The 20,238-nt window shown below is 39.6% G+C and overlaps 1 protein-coding gene across 1 annotated transcript in view; it reads right to left on the bottom strand.

The window, feature by feature from the left end:
• The window catches only part of CACNB4 (calcium voltage-gated channel auxiliary subunit beta 4), a 266,305-nt gene that overhangs the window by 9,343 nt on the left and 236,724 nt on the right, over positions 1 to 20,238 (bottom strand). Inside the window, exons 10-12 of the mRNA XM_064287451.1 lie at positions 14,005 to 14,114; positions 8,067 to 8,218; positions 5,913 to 6,008 (exon numbers count right to left, since the gene is read on the bottom strand). Of these exons, the coding sequence (XP_064143521.1) occupies positions 5,913 to 6,008; positions 8,067 to 8,218; positions 14,005 to 14,114 (358 nt within the window). The remainder of the gene's footprint in view (positions 1 to 5,912; positions 6,009 to 8,066; positions 8,219 to 14,004; positions 14,115 to 20,238) is intronic.

Raw genomic sequence — 20,238 nt, 5'->3', positions numbered from 1 at the left:
AATTAACTGTTTTCAACTTCTCTGCAAAGGAATAAGGTACCAATACCTGGTAAAAGCACAATTAAATATAATAGTGTAAAAAAAAAAAAATAGTATACAGATGTATATTCCAGGTACAAATTCAGGCTAGTCGTATAAAAAAATATATGATATTGGACTTGTGGTTCTAGTCCGGTAGGCCTTTTTTCTGTCTACATCCCCATCTTTTCCTCCGTGACTCAAGACTAGGCAATAAGAGGAAAGTCCCCTCTTCCAAAATGCAACTATCCAGTAGCCCATCCTCCCAGCACATCTTTTTGTCTGTGGCAGATTAAAGATGGCCACAAATTCTTCAACACTCCTTGTATCTAAATAGAGGGTTTATGTCCCCTCTCCTTGAGTCTGGGCAGCTTCTGTGACACTTCTGACTAATGAATGTGGTGGAAGTGATGCTGTGCCCACATCAGGGCCTTAAGAGATTACAACAACAATAACAACAAAAAGACCAGGCTTGCTGGTCTAACACAGACTGGAGAAATGCCGAGAGTATGGCCCCTGGATGCCCTTTTAACTCAGTACTGAAGTCACTCCAAGGTTCACACTTCACCAAAGATTATACAGGTCTACAGGGCCAACAATAACACACGGGAGGAATGTGCTTCATAGTTCAATCATGTATATAAGACTAAATGGGCACAACAGCCCAAAAGCAAAGATGAGAAGGCAGGATGGGGCAGGAAAACTGGACCAAGGGGAACAGGGAACCCAGGGTGAAGAAGGGGAGAGTGTTGACACATCATGGGGTTGGCAAGCAATGTCACAGAACAATTTGTGTATTAACTGTTTAATGAGAAACTAATTTGCTCTCTAAACTTTCACCTAAAGCACAATTAAAAAAAAAAAAAGAGAGAGAGAGATTGAAGCACTTGCTTTTGGAGCCCTGGGAGCTGCCACTTAAGAAGTGTGCCTCCCCTGTTGGATAGAGCCCATGGAAAGGCCCTGAGACTCCAAGGAGAGGGAGAGGAAGAGGAGCCCAGATGTTTCCAGCCTTCCAGCCAACCTTGCTCAGGATTGGAGGGTCTCAGACCCTCCAAGTCCACTGCTCTGTTCTATTTTGAGACACATGAGGTCACCCTGAGTTGGAATTGACTTGATAACAACTGGTTATAGTTGATTTGCTGCTAAAAAGCTAGAGCTGGATAGTTGCAAAGAAGACTGTATGATGTACAAAGCCTGAAATAATTAGTATCTCCTCCTCACTGAAAAAGTTTGCTGACCCCTGTTTCTAGGAAAAATCTTACCTGAAACCCACAATGCCCTTTCTAGGAGAATATGTAGTCATCAACCTACTGCCATTCACCATCTAAAGTCTTGCTAGACTAGGAGACAGAGATCTCATGCTGACTCTGGCCAAGGAGTATGACCTTTCGAGAGCCACCTCACTCCTCTTGGTCTCAGTTCCTTCATTTGTAAAATGAGGAGGCTAGACTGGATCAGTCTTTCCCTATGATCGTTCCATGAAACATTAGTCCCATGGGATGCTCTGTGGAAAAACGGTTCCATGGTCAAAATTTAGGGGAAGAACTGCATACTATCTATCCACTGGAGATATCAAATACACATTAGTATATTAAGGGTTCTGCAGTAAAGACGCCAATCTACCTTAACTTAAATAAACATTGTCTTAGACATTTTAGGTATCAGGGGTTTTTTTCCATAACGCCTGAGGACATCGCATGCAACCCGCGTTATAAAGAACACATACACTCCAGAAACACCGCACCAAGTACTCTTCGGGGAAGGGACTTAAGGACTCGAGGACGCTTTTTGCTTAATAGTTGCTGAATCTAGGACTCATTCTTCTGACTACGGAGTTAACATTTTTTTCAGTGCTGTTTTAGGCCTCCCTTTCCAAAGACTGCTGCTTTTAATTTCTTAGCAACATGAGACTGCCAGTGTAATTTGCTGACTTTTCAGATTGAAGATGCAGTGGCCAATTAAGTTGCAAATTCTCCCAAAGGAACTAAAATGACACACTGATCACAAATCTTTGGATGGCAATTTTAATTATGGTCTTAAAGTAAAGCAGGAACAAATGTGGAGACACATTTTTAGATTACTACTAGTTTTTGTAATCCAAAGATTTCTTCACACATGTCAAAATAGAGTATACAACTCCTTCTTGGCATTACACATGTTATTCATGTAATATCAAATGCACACATTTAATAATATAAACACAGTTTAGAAAATATCTGGACTGCTTATTTAAAATTCCAGGTTATCTGATGGATTACATGAAACAGGTGCTTATCCTGCTGAGACGATGATGGGGCAAGGCTGTCTTCCCAGTATATGGGGAACTTGGAGTTTCCTGACTTGGGGACAAGGCCTAAGGTAGCTCACAGTATCATTTACATTCAAGAATGCACATATCTTTTCTTTGTTCCAGCTGTTTCAGATGTAACAAAATAATTGTACAACCTATTAAGCCTTCATTCTCAGGGAGTTAATTACTGAGCCCTCTTATAACATTACTACCCAAATCTTCTGGATGCATTAATCTGAACGAGTGGTTCTCAACTGGGAGCAATTTTGGCCATGGGGACCCTTGGCAACGTCTGGAGATATTTAGCTTGTTACAACTTGGGGAGGTGGTGCTGTTATCAGATCAGGAGGCTACTAAACATCCTACAATGCACAAGACAGCTCCCACAACAAAGAATTACCTAGCCCAAAGTGTCAATAGTGCTGAGGTGGGGAAAACCCTGATCTAAACCACTCAATCAGAGTTTAGAAGAGACCTCAGATACTGTATCCTTTAGACTTCATCAGAGGAAATTCCATCTATAACATCTCTCACATCCGTTCATTGAGCCCACTCCACGCTCAACCCTACCCTCAGCTGAGGGCATTCAGAGACCAGGCACTCACTAGGGAGCTATCCCTTTCCTTTTGGTATTTGCATTTGAGCAGACTTGTGAAATGCCTTCCTCCTGATGGGTCATTTGACCACTCTGTGAAATGAAATTACACAGGTCCAAGTCTGTCCTTTTCGGGTGCCTTATGGGTAGCTGGGAGTCCCTGGGTGATGTAAATGGTTAAGCACTCAACTACTAACCAAAAGGTCAAGGGTGCATTAACCAATAAGCAAGGTAAACATGGGCTTACTTGTGCTTACTTACTAATGTGTAGTGAACAATTTCACCTTTTTTTTCACCACATCAAAGATTCCGCTTCTAGGTACAGCTGGCATCTGTCTCTTTCCAGCCCCATAGCACCTTCCTACAGAATCAAGTCTCTTTTCAAATTTATAATTCCTGACAGGGGTGGATAACCCAGTAAGCAAGGTAAGCATGGGCTTACTTGTGCTTACTTACTAATTTGTAGTGAACAACTTCACATGGGTTTCACTTTGACGTGGTGTGGTGAAACCCACATAAAATTGGTCACTACAGATTAGTAAGTAAGCACAAGTAAGCCCATGCTTACCTTCCTTACTGGATAACCCACCCATACAGTTGATGGTTCAAACTGACCCAGAGGTGCCTTGGAAGAGAGGCCTGGCAATCTGCTTCCAAAAGGTCACAGCCTTAAACACCCTACGGCGCAGTTCTTCTCTGCACACATGGGGTTGCCATGAGTCAGAATCAACTCTATAGCAACTGGTTTGGTTTTTTGTTTTATGGATAGCTGATGGGAGCAGCGGTGGTTCGGGGACTGATGTGGAAGAATTCTCACCTTCCATGAGGGAGGCCTGGGTTTGATTCCCAGTCAAGGAACCTCAAGCGCAGCCACCACCCACCTATCAGTGGAGGCTTGCATGTTGCTGTGATGCTGAACAGGTTTCTGTAGAGCTTCCAGATAAAGATGGACTAGGAGAAAGGCCTGAAGATCTACTTCCAATGAAATCCTTATGGATCACAGTGACTTGTTCCCATTGTGCATGGGATAGCCATGAGTTGGCAACTGACTTGATGGCAGCAAAAAACAACAACTGCTCCAAAGTTTACCTAGATCAGCTCCCTAAAACCCCTGCAGAAGACTCAAACTGATATAACTATCCTTGTAAGATTGTTCTAAAAGCTAGAAATACTAGTGTAATTCCTGGCTGTGGATAGCTGGTCAATAAATGTTAACTCCTTCAAATGCAGCAAGGTGAAGCATTACATGGTCCGGGGCAGGGTAATACACTCTTTTGTAGGTGCTGTGTACTTTAATCCAGGGCTTCTGACCAGTTCATTCTGGTTCGAACCTGCTGAGAATTTGCATTTCCACCCCCAGATATACTGAATCAGGGTTTACAGTTAACAGAATCCCCAGGTGATTCTTATATATAACTTCCAGGAGCTTGTTAGAAATGCAAATTCTCAGCAGGGAACTTGTTAGAAATGCAAGTTTTCAGCAGGAGTTCGAACCGGAATGAATCAGTTCAAAGCCCTGCTTTAACCATATAGTAGGCTTTATTAGTAGGCAATGTGACCTTAAACCTCTTAACACAGCATTCCAGGCTTCAAACTATTCAAATTATCTGCTGGGCAGGTAATTAGGTATGTGAGTAGGGGGTGGGGGTAGGTTTGGGAGGGCAGAAAACATTGGCTTCAGAGCCAGATCAATCTAGACCTGAATTCTAACTGCTATGTCATAGTAAGGAAATCACTTAGCCTCTCTGTCTTCAGTTACCTCAACTATAAAATGGGGAGATAATATTGCCTATTTTACTGGGCAACTGTGAGGATCAGAGATAATCTATATAAAGCATCCAGCATAGTGCATGGCACGTAGTAAGCATTCAATAAATGAATACGTTATTACTCTTATTGTCTAGACAGTCTTTCATTCATTCACTTATCCAACAAATATTTATTGCCGGCTTGCTATGAGAGGGACCGAGGTACAACAGGGAACAAGTTAGCCACAGCTCCTAACAGAGCTTAACAGGCTAGACATGGCATAGATCAAAGTGCATGCAGTAGTTATAACAGAAACTTTAGACAGTGCATATTATGGTCAGGCACTGATCTAAGAGCTTCATGACATATTCACTCATTGAATCCTTACTCCAACTCTATGAAGTAGATACTTGCCCAAGATTACACAATCAGTTCGTGTGGATTTGAACCCAGGCAGTCAGGCTCCAGAGTCTGTGCTTTTAACCGCTATGCTATGTTGTCTCTCTAAACATTTCAATTGGATTTTATGCTGCCATGGAACATAAAAATTCTTACACAAGCATATAAAAAAATCTAGCGACTCAAATCGGGAAGAAAGACAGTTATTTTCTGTAGAGAAACAGCAGCACAGAGACACTAAGTCTTTTGTGCAGGTGGACACACTGGCTACTGGTGACTAGTGCCACGTTGCAGCAGGAGCCAGCTCCCTACCCCCATTTGCTTGCCTTCCCATCCAGTAGCTAAGTTCTGACAGTGACACTAGAAGAAGAGTTATTATAATATGGGTTTTCATCTTACTCAAACCTGATGCCCCCATCTGCTATAGCCACAGGGCTCCTCTAGCTCCAGTGAATTCTCAGCCTTCAACATCATAATCTTTTATGCCTGCCAGAACTTTCTTAGGGAAAAGTTAAAGGAAGGTCAAATAAATCAGTTTTATTTTGTTCTTTTCTTAAAAGTGTCCTGATGACTTGATTAAGTGGTTTGTTGAGTGTTTGAGAAGTAATCAAGGTTGCAGTAAGAAGAGCGGGACGCTAGACTCTAAGTTCATTTCTTATTACACTATGGACACCACCCAGCTCTGGATGCCTGAGGGTAATTGAAACGATAGCAGCAGCTCGTTCCAAGAAATACTTTAGATTTATGACACATATCATCATCATCATTCTAGAATAAAAACAACAACGGTAATACAAAGACAAGAAAACCCTCTCTCCTAACCGGTTGAGAATAATTAAGACAAGCAATGATTGTACTTACTGGGGGACACTGTGCAAGTTTATCAGCTGCCACCAGTTGAACATTTAAGTGTTTACTTTGGGACTTTCCTCTAGATTTAATCAACCGCTGCAAAACCTGATAAAAAATAGGAAGTCAAGATATTTCCAATGAGTTGAAAGAAAACCATATAAACTCAGACCTTCTTTTAATAGTCTGTTTATCCCTGTGTATTAATAGAGAGGAAGTACAATGTGAGAAATTATATATAAACTCTATAATAAATTGTTCACTTTCACTAGTTTCCAGTTATAGTGAATTTGATAATGTTCCTTTTATTCTAGCTCCGTGTGAGGTCCTGGTGGGATCTTGAGTTCCCAACCAAATTTTACCCAGAGATTTCAAAGAGGGCTCTACAGAAGGGGAGGAACTGCTCTGCATTGGGTCGTTTATATTCACATTCAGTTGAGTAATATTTTGGTTTGCTATCCCAATGTCAGATAAATAGCAGAGTTATTGGAATATTTGGTCTTTTTTGTCACTGGTTATTACTGAGACATTCCAGTTTAATTTTAGGTTAATCAAACTGTTTCATAACTAGAAATCTAGGCAAAACATCTGCAATTCTACATTGCTACATATAAGCCAGCAGTCTAGCTATGTCATTTGAGCATGGCAATATAACTGCCATATACTCCCCTATCCCTTAATTGTTTTACCTAAAACAGGGCCTTCCCCTCAAAACAGCCCTGGTTTATGAAACTGTATGATATCTTTGCACATACGTGCATGAGAACCCCCCCTTCCTGCACTTGCGGCTCCCATGGTCATTGGGGTCGGGGGCCAGAAGGGGTTGAAATCTATTCCACTGCAGTAGGGGATGCTTAATCGCCCATCAGCTCTGGGTTAAAGAGATCTGCAGGTGGTCAGGGCAATTTCAATTCATTCTAATGATTCCCAAAAGGGCCTGGTTTGGTCAGGGTTCCCAAAATAATCCTCCGCAGAGCTAGTGTCTGGAGATGAAAAGCTGAGAATGTCAGAATGGCTGGGGAAAGGCACAGCTTCTTTAGCTAGCCTCCACCCATTAGAGGAGGCTACCGTTCTGGATAGGAGTTGAATTGCCATTTAGTCTCTAAAATGTGCTCTAAGAGGCACTGACAAGAAGCTGATTAGGGTAGCACCTTGCAAGGGTATCTCTTTCATATTAACTTTTTACCACATCTCTTTTTTAAAAAGAAAGAATACCCACATCAAAAGAGACAATTTGGGTCTGTCTCACTTTTATTTTTATCTTCCCAAATGCCATGAAGATACATGGCACTTAGTCATGGAACAACTATATTCCCTGAAGAATCAATCTAAACACAAATGCCAGCATCTGTAATTTTTCCATAAGACATGTTTACACAGTGATATTTTACCTTCTCTATATATGATTTTTTTTTAGGGAGCCCTGGCTGTGCAGTGGTTAAGAGCTCAGCTGCTAACCAAAGGTCAGCAGATCGAATGCACCAGCTGGTCCTTGGAAACTCTATGGGGTAGTTCTACTTTGTCGTATAGGGTTGCTATGCAATGGAATCGACGCAATGGCAATGGATTTATATACATATGATAGAGATACCCTTCTTAAACTACGTATTCTATCAACTGGGGTGAAAATATACATGATGTAAGAATCAGTGTTACCCAAGAAATGTATCAGGATAGAATTCACAGTTGGTGAAAAGTCAGCGCCTACTTCCCCCCTTGTCTTCCTTGAATTTTCTGTTTCTATTACACATTTGGATAACTGTCTGGTTTGTTCCTCACCAGTGACAGTGAGTTTCTTTAAAGAATGGATTATTCTTTGTTTGCTATCTCAGAATGCCTAGAACCTGTACCAACTAACCAACTCATTGCTGTCAAGTCAAATCCAACTCATAGTGACCCTATAGGACAGAGAACTGCCCCATAGGGTTTCCAAGGAGTGGCTGGTGGATTCGAACTGCCGACCTTTTGGTTAGCAGCTGAGCTCTTAACCACTGTGCCACCAGGACTCCAGAACCTGTATAGACCATAGAGGAATTTAATAATGTGCTCATTAACTGGGTCTCAACAAGACATTTTTCTTGCCCGCTAGTAAAAAAGCGCAGAGCAAAGAATATTTCAAAAGAAATGATCTTCTAATCCTCCTTTAAACAGAAATGAGCTAATTACCTTTGGAGATGAGACTTTTACATGGACAATAATTGGTGCTAAGGAAGTCTTTATAAGTTGTGCTGGGTGATTGATGGTGTCTGCATCAAGAACAACCAGTTGCAAAGATCTTGCCAACTCAAAGATTCTTTCAATTTCACTCTGTACTTCGGCTAAAAGGAGAAATAGTAAATAACAGGGCATGGTTAGTTTTTTTTTTTTTTTTTTAATATTTTATTGCATTTTTTGGTACAAGTGTACCTAGTAAAACAGGTTTTCATTCAACAATTTCTACACATATTGTTCAGTGACATTGGTTACATTCTTCACTTTATATCAACATTCTCGTTTATTTCTGTTCTAGTTGCTTCATTCCCATTAATCCAGTCTCACTGCCCTCCAACCTTCTCATTTATGCTTTAGAATAGCTGTTGACTATTTGGTCTCATATAGGGGATTTCTTAAAGGAGCACAGTACTCAAGGATGACATTCTTTACTTTGTGAGGTAACCTGCTATTTAGCTAAAAGTTATATTCAGAGGACAGCTGCGGTTCAAGGTTTAAAAGAGTATCTCAGGGGAATGGTCTTGGGAATTCCTTCAGTCTCAACTGGTCCAATAAATCTGGAGTCTTTTGAGAATTTGAAGTTCTGTTCTACATTTCCTTCCTTTCTATCAGCATCCATCTATTGTGGCCCTGATCAGAACATTTGGTAGTGATAGCTGGACACCACCTAGTTCTTCTGGTCTCAGGGTTAGAGGAGGCTGTGGTACTTAGCTTTTATTTAAAGAACTTTCAGATATGTTGTCTACATTGCAAAAATGAAACATTTTGAATTTTCATAGTCCTGTCTAACTTAAGATCTTAACTAAAGACAGATAGAGGTGGGTTGAGATTTACATAAAACCAAACAGTTGTGGAAGACATTGAGATGACTTCCTTGACTTGCTCCTTATACCCAGCCTAATATTCAGCAATTTATACAGCTATAATGATCTTTTATGTTGCTGTTAATTATTACTCTGTTCTAAAGCACTTTTAAGTGTAAAAGCTGAAACCACACATAAGAAGCAGCTGAAATACATGTACAGGGCCACACTGCATAGAAAGCAAATTACGCTGAAATACTTCTACCAATCAGCAAGTTATATATTAACATTTCCTGGGGATGTTTTACAAAGAAAACTACTCATCTGTTTTGACTAATATCACATTTTTGCACTCCTGAGTACTTCTTCTGATTCTACACTAATAACCAACATAATACAAAGTCTGGCTGAATTTAAGTATTAGGGCCAGTGGACTTGTTCGAGGTCATAATTATCTTCAGTATATCTACATGTATTAAAAAAAAAAAACTTAAGACCAATTATATTATATTAAAACGCTACAATGCATCTAGATGTGAATCTATTTGGCTGAGTGTCTTAGCCAAGTGACCTAAATCTGTACGTCAACCTGGTCAAATAAAAAAATCTAGTTATTATCAAATGCCTGAAATAATCCACCTATTTTAAAAGCAAGACAGTATCGATAAAAACATAATATGCTTTCTGAAATTATATATATATACTATGTGTATGTATATATATAATAAATCATCTGATTTGTTGGGTCATTTCCAAAGACTACTGAACTATTTAATTTTCAGAGATAGTCTTGTTTTGTTTTTTCCTTGTTTTTATATTTTGGCTATGGATGTGACCTAGCAATGCTGTAGTCTGGTCCAAAATACAGAGCAGACATGCTACTCAATTTGAATTATTTCAAAGATGGTTTACGAAAAAGGTGATGTTGTTCTAAATATCCTCATTGAAAAGGCTTTGTGCCAGAATCCAAGGATTTGCTTTGCTTATCCAGTATAAATTCAAGTTCATGTCACCCACCAAGTTCATGTCACCCTCTCTCAATCAAAGAGATTAACAGTGCATGCAAGATAATGAAAACTCAGGATAATCACACAACTCTATTTTCTTGGGCTTTATGTAATAGCATTAAATTCCTATTTACCATGGAATCACTGATGTTTAATGCATGGTCCATATAAAGTATGAATTTAAAGAGTCAACATATCTATCATTTTTTACATTATTCAATATCAATGGCCTGAAAGATTTAATGTTGCTTTGCATGGTGACTGGCATTCAAAACATCAATTTAAAGTATTTGGATGATGAGACTTATTTGCAAAATTCTTCTGAAACAGTATTTTACACTTGTTAGTAATAACAGGCACAGTTTCCTCCTTTCCTCACATGTCAGAAGCAGTTAAAAAAGAGATTTTTCTTAAGAGAAAAATTTGGAAAATAAAATCAAATTTTATTGTAGTAAGTTTCAGCCTCAGGATGTGGAGGTATGTTTTCCATCTGCTGTTTTCATTATATTGGTTTAAGGGAGCCACTGGCCAGGACTATACTAGAATAAGTGTATACTGCTGTAAGTTTCAAATCTGAATACAGTATTTCGTGTAGCAGCCAAAATGCAGTGAATCAAACTGGATTTTTCCGGTATAAAGAATTCATTTCCAAGTACATCAGAACCCTCGGAGGCCCTCTGAGTGTCTATATAAATAATTTAGAAACACCTAGCCCTTATTTACTTTACACCAGCAGTGAGGTAAGGGTGATTTCCAGCGGGAGCAAAGGGCAGACACATTTATTGTTTAATCACCATGAAACCCCGGGACAGTGGGTAACCCGGCCTACGCAGGGAGGGACTCAGTAGACCAAGCCAGGAGGCTGCAGGGGGCCACACTAAATACTAGCGTGGGGCCAACATTTGGATAATTATGCATATATAATATAATAACAAAATGATATACATGAGGAAGAGAAAGGCATATTCATCTACATAGCTCATTCTTCTTAAAGAAAGTACCTCAACCAAACCATTTTGGCTACTGATTCTCAGAGGAGCTCCAGTGGAGGCTTCATCATAATCCTATCTCAGGCAAATGGGCCTCTGAGTATTCATGGCCCATGATGCAGGAAGGGCCTCAAAGAACACTTCTGTAACTTGACCGCAGTTGATCTGAGCCCTTCTCTCTCCAGCATCTCTGTTACCAGTGATATTTCTTATACCCAAATCTGTTGATGTTTCTCCCATGCTTAAAATATTTCAATGGTTTCCCAGGGCCCAAAGCGATGTTTCCCCCAACTGAGTACCATGGAAAATTAATCCCAGAAGCTATCCTATGGGAATAAGGTTTTTTTGTTTGTTTGTTTTTTTAATGCAAGGGAAATATTGCATACTATAGATTCTTTTGCAATCCCAAATACACATCATGGGTAGTACTTTAAAGGCTCCAAGAAGTCTTGCAGTAAAGAAATCTGCCAACTGTTTAACCTATCGTTTCCAAATTTACTTAACCACAGAAAACATTCCGTAACGACTATTAATGTCTTGTAAAATGGTCACTTCATGAAATCTATTTTGGAATCTCCTTAGCAAAGGACACTAGAGCTCTAACAAACTGGCCTCAATCTACTTTATCTGTCTCTTCTCCTGTTGCTCTCACATTTCACCCCCCCCATTTTCTAAGCACATGATACACAGAACTACTTGTCTCTCAATCACACGATGTTATTTTTATATGTAGATGCCTCTGTACATTCCTGTCTGCCTTTAAGAACCAGCTCAGATATAATTTCTGTGATGTCCTCTCAGACACCTCGTCTCCTACCCTTCTTTCTTTATACACATAGCTCTCCTGTGATAATTCCATTACCACATGGTATTTTAGCTATCTGCCCCTTCTCTCTGTTTGCCCGTGGGTAAGGTACTGTGTCTTGTTTCTTAAGTCTAGAATAATGCATAGTACACAACAAGTGTTGAATAAACACATGATGAAGAAATCTACAAGCGTGCATTAACAAGCAAACAAACGGGCATGAATAGCTCACACAGTGGTTATTATAACAGGTTACCATTAAATTAACTCCAGTGGTTGCAGATATTCGACTTTACGGAGTAAAGGTAAACACCAGTGAACTGAGATCTACATTGTTTATTCCTCAATATTTACATTAACCCCACAACACCTACCACTCCCATCCCCTACCCCACTGACTCTGACATCAGGTGACTAGATCATAAGAAATGACTTCAGCCCCTTGGCTGGTATAGAAAGCTGAAGGAGTCAGAAAACCTGGCTTATACTTTTAAACCTCTTATTATTCATCAGAAGGAGCCCTGGTAGCGCAGAAATTAAAGTGCTTGGCTGCAAACTTAAAGGTCGCCAGTTCGAACCCACCAACCACTCCATAGTAGAAAGATGTGTCAGTCTGTTTCTGTAACGATTTACAGCGTCGGAAACCCTATGGGGCAGTTCTGCTCTGTCCTATAGGGTCGCTACGAGTGGGAATCAACCCGATGGCAGTGGGTTTGGATTTTGGGGGCTATTATTCATCAGAGCAAGCAGTGGTTAAAAGGCACTGTGAAGAGAGAGTAGGAGAGAGGAAGACATGAAAACAGAGAAGAGGTTGGAGAAATCTTCAAGCTAACTTGACTCCCTTGTCACCTGTGATATGTGCCATGAGTTATCTATTTTGATTCACCATCATCAACACTACCATTGTCGCCTCCCTTAAGGTCAAAATACTATGCTTTTTACAGTGTTATAAGAGTGTCTCACTGTGAAGGGTGGTAAACGCAGGACTAAAGAAGGACTCTGAAATTTTCCTCTTACAAGCACTGACACCTATTGCATTTGGTCTGTCTAACATTCCTTCACAATGCAATCATTCAACAAACAGTTATTGAGCAATTACTATGTGCCAATCCTGTGCTAGCAATACAGAAATGATTCTTTGTATCCTTTTTCTAACCTGCAAAATCCTTGGCTCAGAGTTAAGGCATAGCTTTTAATGGATTCCTTATAGGATGTTTAAGCTGGCAATCTATGTTGGAAACCTTATTTTTCATTTTTTTTAAATCAACTTTAGAGCTTATTTCAGTAGTTTAAAAGAAATGTAGTAGCATAGAAGAGTCCTGTCTTTCGTACTCTGCTCACTAAGAAATAAAAAACAAACAAACCTGTTGCTGTTGAGTCAATTCTGACTCATAGTGACCCTATAGGAAAGAGTAGAACCGCTCCATAGGGTTTCCAAAGAGTGGCTGATGGATTTGAACTGCCAACCTTTTGGTTAGCAGCCAAGCTCTTAACCACTGTGCCACCAGGGCTCCTCATTAGGAAGAGGATAGTTAAAATAAGTTGCCCTTGGAATACAAACGAATGTAAAAGAGAATTTTAGAAAGTTCGGTGGATTATACTACTCCTGGTAATTGCGGAGACCACAACAGGCTTTCGAGATGGACTTGGTGGTTCACCAGCAGCATAGGCTCCCTTCTGTAGATGGTGGTTCCATCCTCCATAGCGCTGCTCATATAGGCTTCAATGAAACTAGTTACACGTGGCTTTTTCTTCTCCATCATGGTCAATTTTATGATGCTTTCTAACTCATGTCCTGGGAAAGACATGTTTAGATTCCCTGCATGTAATTTCTACTAGTACTACCAGTTGGCAGAAGCAACACTAAGAACACCACCATCTAGCTTTTCTTCTAAAGAGCAGAGAAAGCTGAACATCTCATTCCTTTCATGTCAGCTGTGACTCAGGTATGACAGATATCATTAGCGTCACTGAGGAGTTCAGGCAGAGCAGAGATGAGTGGTTTCACATGGTTCGGCAGTAAGACACTCAGAGAGCCCACGGAGGATTCTTCCTACCAGACAACTCATTAGCTAATTGACTGGAGCTGAGAGCAAGCAGGCTCTGGCTGCTGTAGGACTCTGCTCCCACCGCTCCCCATCACCTTTTTTTCACGGCTAGCATTCTCTTCAGCTGTTTAGTTCTTCCCCATTCAGAATGCAAGGCAAATTGGAAAAGACATTCATAAAAGCATCACGTGTCATCCCAGTCTGAAAGCAAAGCTTGGAGGAGCACATGTGAACATCTTACCTAAGCTGGATCGGGTGTTCGAACGTTCAATTATTGCTCTCTTGCTGGGATTATTTAGGACAGACCTCTTAGCAAGAGAAATGTCAGCGGTCACTCTGGTGATTGATATCCTATGAATAGGAACACAGAACAGAACAAGCCAGTAAAAATTGTATGTGATTTATAACCACAGCACCTAATAACCACTTTACATTCTACAGTCAAAACACCGGCCACAAGTATTTTAAACAGGCTTTGGCAAGTATTAAGATATAAGCAGAGAAGAATGAAGGAAGGTTTTGATATTTAACAAAAAGTCACTGCAGTGAAAACGCAGCCCTTCCCCCTATTGCTGTCCTTTATAATGCAACAATATTACCTGGTGGGAATCAAAACATACCCATAAACCATGCTCTCTCTCTGAAGCAGCAATACAATTTCCTCACAATTCACAGCTGATTTGTTCTTGAATAACAACTTCAGAAACTACAAAAGCCTTGTCCTGGTATATCAACACTGATGATCAAAAGGGGAAACCTTTGCCATTTGGATCATCAAAGAGAACCAACCAGTTGTTGGCTAAATTGCATTCCTTGTGCTCAATAGCTAATTAATTCACGAAACATGACAGCATTTCCGCACAGGCCCAAAGGGGTATTTTATATGTAAGAATGTTAAAAACATGGCTCCTTTCTGTAAGGATAAGGTTTGCATATGACTTTGGATGCCTATCTCTCATGCTGGGTGCCTATGTTGAACAGACGTAAGACACCGCAGTTGACAGCAACGAAGAGTCTTGTGCCAGAATTCTGTTAAGTTAGAAAGTATCCTGCAGTCATATAAGAATAAAGCAAAGACATTGTGAAGGGATGAAGAAAGAGAGGTCTATTCGCATATGATTTATCACATGAGAAGCTCTGGAATTTACAGTTTTAGAATTTAGCCTTTTATTTTCAACTGGGATTGCTCAACTTCAGATTATCATCTACCTGCAGAATTCAAAGTGTGCCTCTCTAAGCCAGTTGCTATCACCCTGGACCTTTCTCCACCCTCATCCTCAAAGCTTGGCAGACTTCCCAGAAAGGAAGCAAGGAGAGTAGCATCTCTCCCCTTGAACACTCAGCGCCCCCATTCTCTTCCATTTTCAAACTCCTTTGGAGAGTGGAGCATGGAAGAGGGTAGAGTTATTACCAATTATTGAATTATAGTCATCTCACCCCTGTTTTGGGATAATGTTGTTAACATTGTCCAGAGACTCTTCACCTGACTTTAGCGACCTGAACCCTTGGGACGAATTTAAAATAGTCCTTCACACAAGTGGTTGGAAATTACTTCCTTAAAGTAACTGCAGGTGCAAAAGTTCTGGTACCATTTTAAAGCACAGCACTGTTTGCTTGAATCATTGTAGGTATAATCTGTAAATTATCAGGAAGTTTTAAATTTTGAGAGTTTTGAGGCCCTCCTAATAAATGATTTGCTGCATCACTGAATTGCCTTCTACAGAAACCAAGTGTTTTGAAGACATAACCCAAAAGCCACTGATAGCACTGAAGGGAGGCCTAGTTGTTGGGGCTCCAGCTTTTCCAGCCTCAACACTGACACACATCACTGCATTTCTGTTTTATACTTCGGGGCATTTTATATGATATCACTGTAAAAAGTTGTTCTTTTGCTAAAAGACATTTAAAAACACTGGTCTAGTCCAACCTCTTCATTTCCAAGAAGGAAACTAAGACACAAAGGGAGCTCAACATGGTTCATTATAGGTTCAAAATGTCTAAAACAGGCTGCTGAGCACCAGGTCTGTGCTTGTTACCTGGCTCAGCTTCACTCTTCTTCTCCAAGCAGTCTTAAACCCTCAGGTATGAGCCAAATTATTAAGCATAGATGCACAGTCAATCTTGGCTCTACTCTGAGAGATGGTCAGGATTTAAATGATGTTGAGGACAGGCAAACCCCACATCATGGGTGCCCTAGCCACCATAAAATCTAAAAGGCAATCCCTGTGGTCATAGCTTCTTTTCTTCACAGAAAGGGATTTATTTTTGTGTTTTTTTTTTTTGCTTGTTTGTTTCCTTCTTGTTTTAAAAATGGAATTGCTGGATAGAAACATACAGGGCAATTCAGATATATGACTGGAGACAGTGGGTTGATTTAGAAACAAGATTCAGCTTTCTCCATAATGAGTTTTGGAGGGCGCAAAGATTCTATTCTGCTTCAGTAAAAATCAGATTTTCTCATTCTGTGTAAGCCAAATAATGATTCTCGGTTCTTAGAAGGGATCAACAACAATGCATACTCTTATTTTTTCTGAGTTAAAAAAGCACTTTACAAAGCCATTTTAAAACACAACCAAAGTTTTACAAAAATAAGAAAATACAGAGAAGAAGATGTGGACAATAAAAGTCTTTTTTCTTATTTTATTTGCTAATAAAATACAAATTAATTAGTTAATACAAATGATTTAATAAAAATACACATGCATGGGAAATGGCTCAGGAGAAAAGAGACAACACTAGAAATGTTTCAATAGAACAGAGCAGGAGTTTCTCTTCTCTAAGCAAAGATGCTTACTGTTATCAAAATCAGACATCAAATCCAAGCTTCTTTTTTCATAAAGGGCTCCTCAACAATGTAATTATATTCACCACCAAATGCTAGCTAACTTACATACTTTTTTTTTTTTTTTTTACTTAAAGTGATGCCCTTTTTATTTCTTTCTCTTTGATACACTCAACCCCCCTAGTATCTTTCGTCACGTGCAGGCATTCCTGTTTGGTACACACCTCTAAAAAGTTCTACTGTAAACCTTCCATGACAGTGTTAGCAGTTACTAGCCGGTAGGTAAGGACTAGTAAGACTTCAGCATCACAGCAGATAGACTGGTTGTAGTAGTAAACGTCACTGAAAATGTGCAAAAATCTTTCTCTGTACCAGTAACTCTGAGCCCCTGGTTTGTTTGGTGTGTGTGCGTGCTTTGGAATTAATCATAATCATTGTAGTCCAGTATCAGCTTTCTATGATTTTCTGTAGAGAGATATTACTTTGTTATGACACATTCATTCAGATATAATTAGTATTTCCACATTGGCATCATAACACCTGTAAGATCTTCCTATACTCCATCCTTGCTACATCTAATATGTATCATTGTTATTATAGTAATTTTTAAAAAACTTCTAGTATTCATAGGGAAAAGTGTTCCAAAGAACAGAACAGTGCAGTGTCAAGAGGACAGGGACGGAAGGCATAGGCAGACCTGAGTATCCTTCCTGAATCATTCTCTTGCTGTTGCAGGACCACAGAAAGGTCGCTGGACAAGTCAAGCCACCTCTTTGAGCCTCAGTTTCCTAATCAATAAAATGAAGATAATGCCTTTGCCATGACTATCTCATGGGATTGTCATTAGCAGCAAATGAGGTAATACATAAAAAAGTTTTCTTAAATAATTACTCAGAATGTCCTATGTTGATGGAAACATATATAATATATATAAGACAAGCAATCATTGGGGATTTAAAGACTTAGAGAAGATAATTTCCTTATATCCTATCCCCAAAAGTTAGCAGTCTAACACAAACTCTCCCATTCAGAGTCTATGAAATTTATATATAGTTTGAAGGTGAAAGAACCAAATAAGATATGTTGTAATCAAAACCTGATAACTTAAATATGGCCTTGAAGTGTTCAATTCATTATTCTCTAGTGTTTGAGTCTGCATTTGGATAGAGAATAGTAGGAGGAGATGATAGGAGAATGATATTGATTAGGAAACAGAAGACACTGCTGTTCTTTTTTGATTTACTGACTGTAATTGCAAACTCTTTTCACTCTTAAGTTGTATAGATTTGTAAAGCATCAATCTTTTCCATTTCCTCTTAAGCTGTATTCTCAGCCTCTTCTCTTAAATTCTTTTTCAAACCTCTTTTTTTCCTGAAGTGTTCCTTGGCTAGTACCTTCTTACAGCTTAAGATGTTATCTGGATAGGTCATATGATGTTCACCTAGGATGTTTGGCCATGATCTGTCAGTTGCAAAGTGTCTAATAACTGCCATAGAGCTGATCTGATCCACCTGTCGAAAAGACTAAAGTAACTACTAAGTTGGGCTTTGAAATGATTAGCATAGGTGAACATACTGCAATTGGTTTGAGAGTCTGTTGTTCAGCCTATGAATGGTAGATTCAACCTGCTGAATAAACCCCATCCGAAAGGATAATCCCCAATGAGTGTCTGTGGTGTGAAATGAAAAAGGAAGCTCCATGCCACTGTATATCACTGTGTCCTTGCCAGGCAGGTGTCATTGTAGCAGCTTGGCAGGCACAGTTTATGGTTCTGTGCATAGGAATCATCGCTACATGTGAATATCCACATCTATAGGGGGCCCTGGTGGTGTAGTGGTTAAGTGCTATGGCTGCTAACCAAAAGGTTGGCAGTTCAAATCCACCAGGTGCTCCTTGGAAACTCTATGGGGCAGTTCTACTCGGTCCTATAGGATCGCTATGAGTTGGAATCAACTCGACGGCAGTGTTTTTTTTTTTTTTTTTTGTGAGGGGGGCCCTTGAGAACTGTTAGTATTGTGTTTCTCATTTTTCTTACATTTTTTGCAATGAGACCTTACAATAATAGCAGCTATTGCAATAAAATTACATAGTAGTGGCTCTAATCCAACTCAAATCATTTCTAAGGTATCAGATAAAGTAAATATATGATTCTGTAAAGGGCAAGCTGTTTGACTTTAATCCAATTTATTAAATTATTTTCTAACCAAGATCTGAAAAGCAATACTGAAGAAAGCCTCTTAGCCCGATCTCTTTATTCCTTTTGAAAAATAACAGAGCTTTCTCCTGACTACCGTGTCTAACCAACTGTATCCACAGCCAATGAAACCTGGAGTAGATTTCCATTGGAATATATTGTTTATGCTGAATCACTATATTAAAGCCGTTTTTGTAAGTGTTCCCTTGGCTGGTTTCAATTAAAGACTATTTGTTGTTTTCCCTCCTTTTATTAATTGGTAAAACATAATGCAGCAGATGGTCATAGCTCAAAATGTGAGGCTATTCTTCACGCAGAAGACATGTCAGAGTCAGTGTGAAGCCTTTGGTAAATTTCTTCTTTCTTATCAGAGTCTTCACATTCAAGATCTCCTTATGGATTACTTGTAGCTTTCTCTGCAGCACAGGCCTCTCATTACCTGAAAACAAGCCCGCACTCTCATCCCCACCTTTAATATCTATCTTTCCTCCAACTCTGCTGTAGATCAGATCTTTCCAGGGTTAAGACTCTTTCTCCAACTATTACTTTTGCTGTTGCTGGATTCTTCCTCTACCACATCCTCAGGCACCATGGAATACTTGGCATTGGAATTCTAATTCTAGTTCTATTAAAACCAGCTTGAATAGTGTAAGGGCTTAAAGCAGACAATTCTACTTGATTTGAGACAAATTAAGTCACACACTTTCTGTTTGCCAAATTTTCATAATTTCTTTCTTCTTTCCCATAGATCCTACCTTTCAAACATTTAATTATATTGTTGTTTATAAGTATGCTATAAACTTATAAAAGCCCTATTCAGATCAAGGGCTGTTATGGGACCAGGGGATTAGACACTGCTCAGAATTGTCTTAGGTTACAGGGGCTAATAACAAACTCAAGTGGGTCTTGAGGAGTGTGGAAGCCGTGTAACTCCAAGCATAGCTGAAGGAACTGTACGTGTGTAATCAAGAACACCGTAGACTCAGTGCATTTTAGCTGCCTTTACTCTGTGGAAGGCTGCATGGGAGTAAGGACTATAGCTCAGGACCAGGACCAGGACCAGGACCAGGACCAGGACCAGGACCAAGACTATTAAATTAGGGAATTAGATTTCAGCTGTTTCATTGTAATGCTTTTTTTAGGAAGTGAATTCCCATTAGCCAGGAGTTTTCAAACAGAAGCAGGCTGTCCATCTGATTGCAGTGTTGGAGATGAGAGATTAGATTAAAAGAAATTTTGTTTCCTTCCAACTTCAGTGTCCCAGTATTCGGGGCTTTTTACTTGTTTTCGTCAAAACTACTTCATTCTCTGCCTATTCTTTAAAAGGAAAGTGGAGCAGGATAGACACATGGCTTTCTTATTAAGCCTTTTGTGCCACTAGATGAATGTGGCAAAGGCTGCTATTTGTTCAACAAAATCCATTTCCTCTGCCTACTGAGTACGTGTATTTCCCAGTCTCCTTTGTAAGTAGAAGTGGCCGCATGACCAAGTTTTAGCCA

This window comes from Loxodonta africana, chromosome 6 (assembly GCF_030014295.1).
Source record: "Loxodonta africana isolate mLoxAfr1 chromosome 6, mLoxAfr1.hap2, whole genome shotgun sequence".
Taxonomy (NCBI): Eukaryota; Metazoa; Chordata; class Mammalia; order Proboscidea; family Elephantidae; genus Loxodonta; species Loxodonta africana.
Note: the sequence above shows the minus strand (reverse complement) of the source record. Positions and strands in the feature narration are given on the sequence as shown.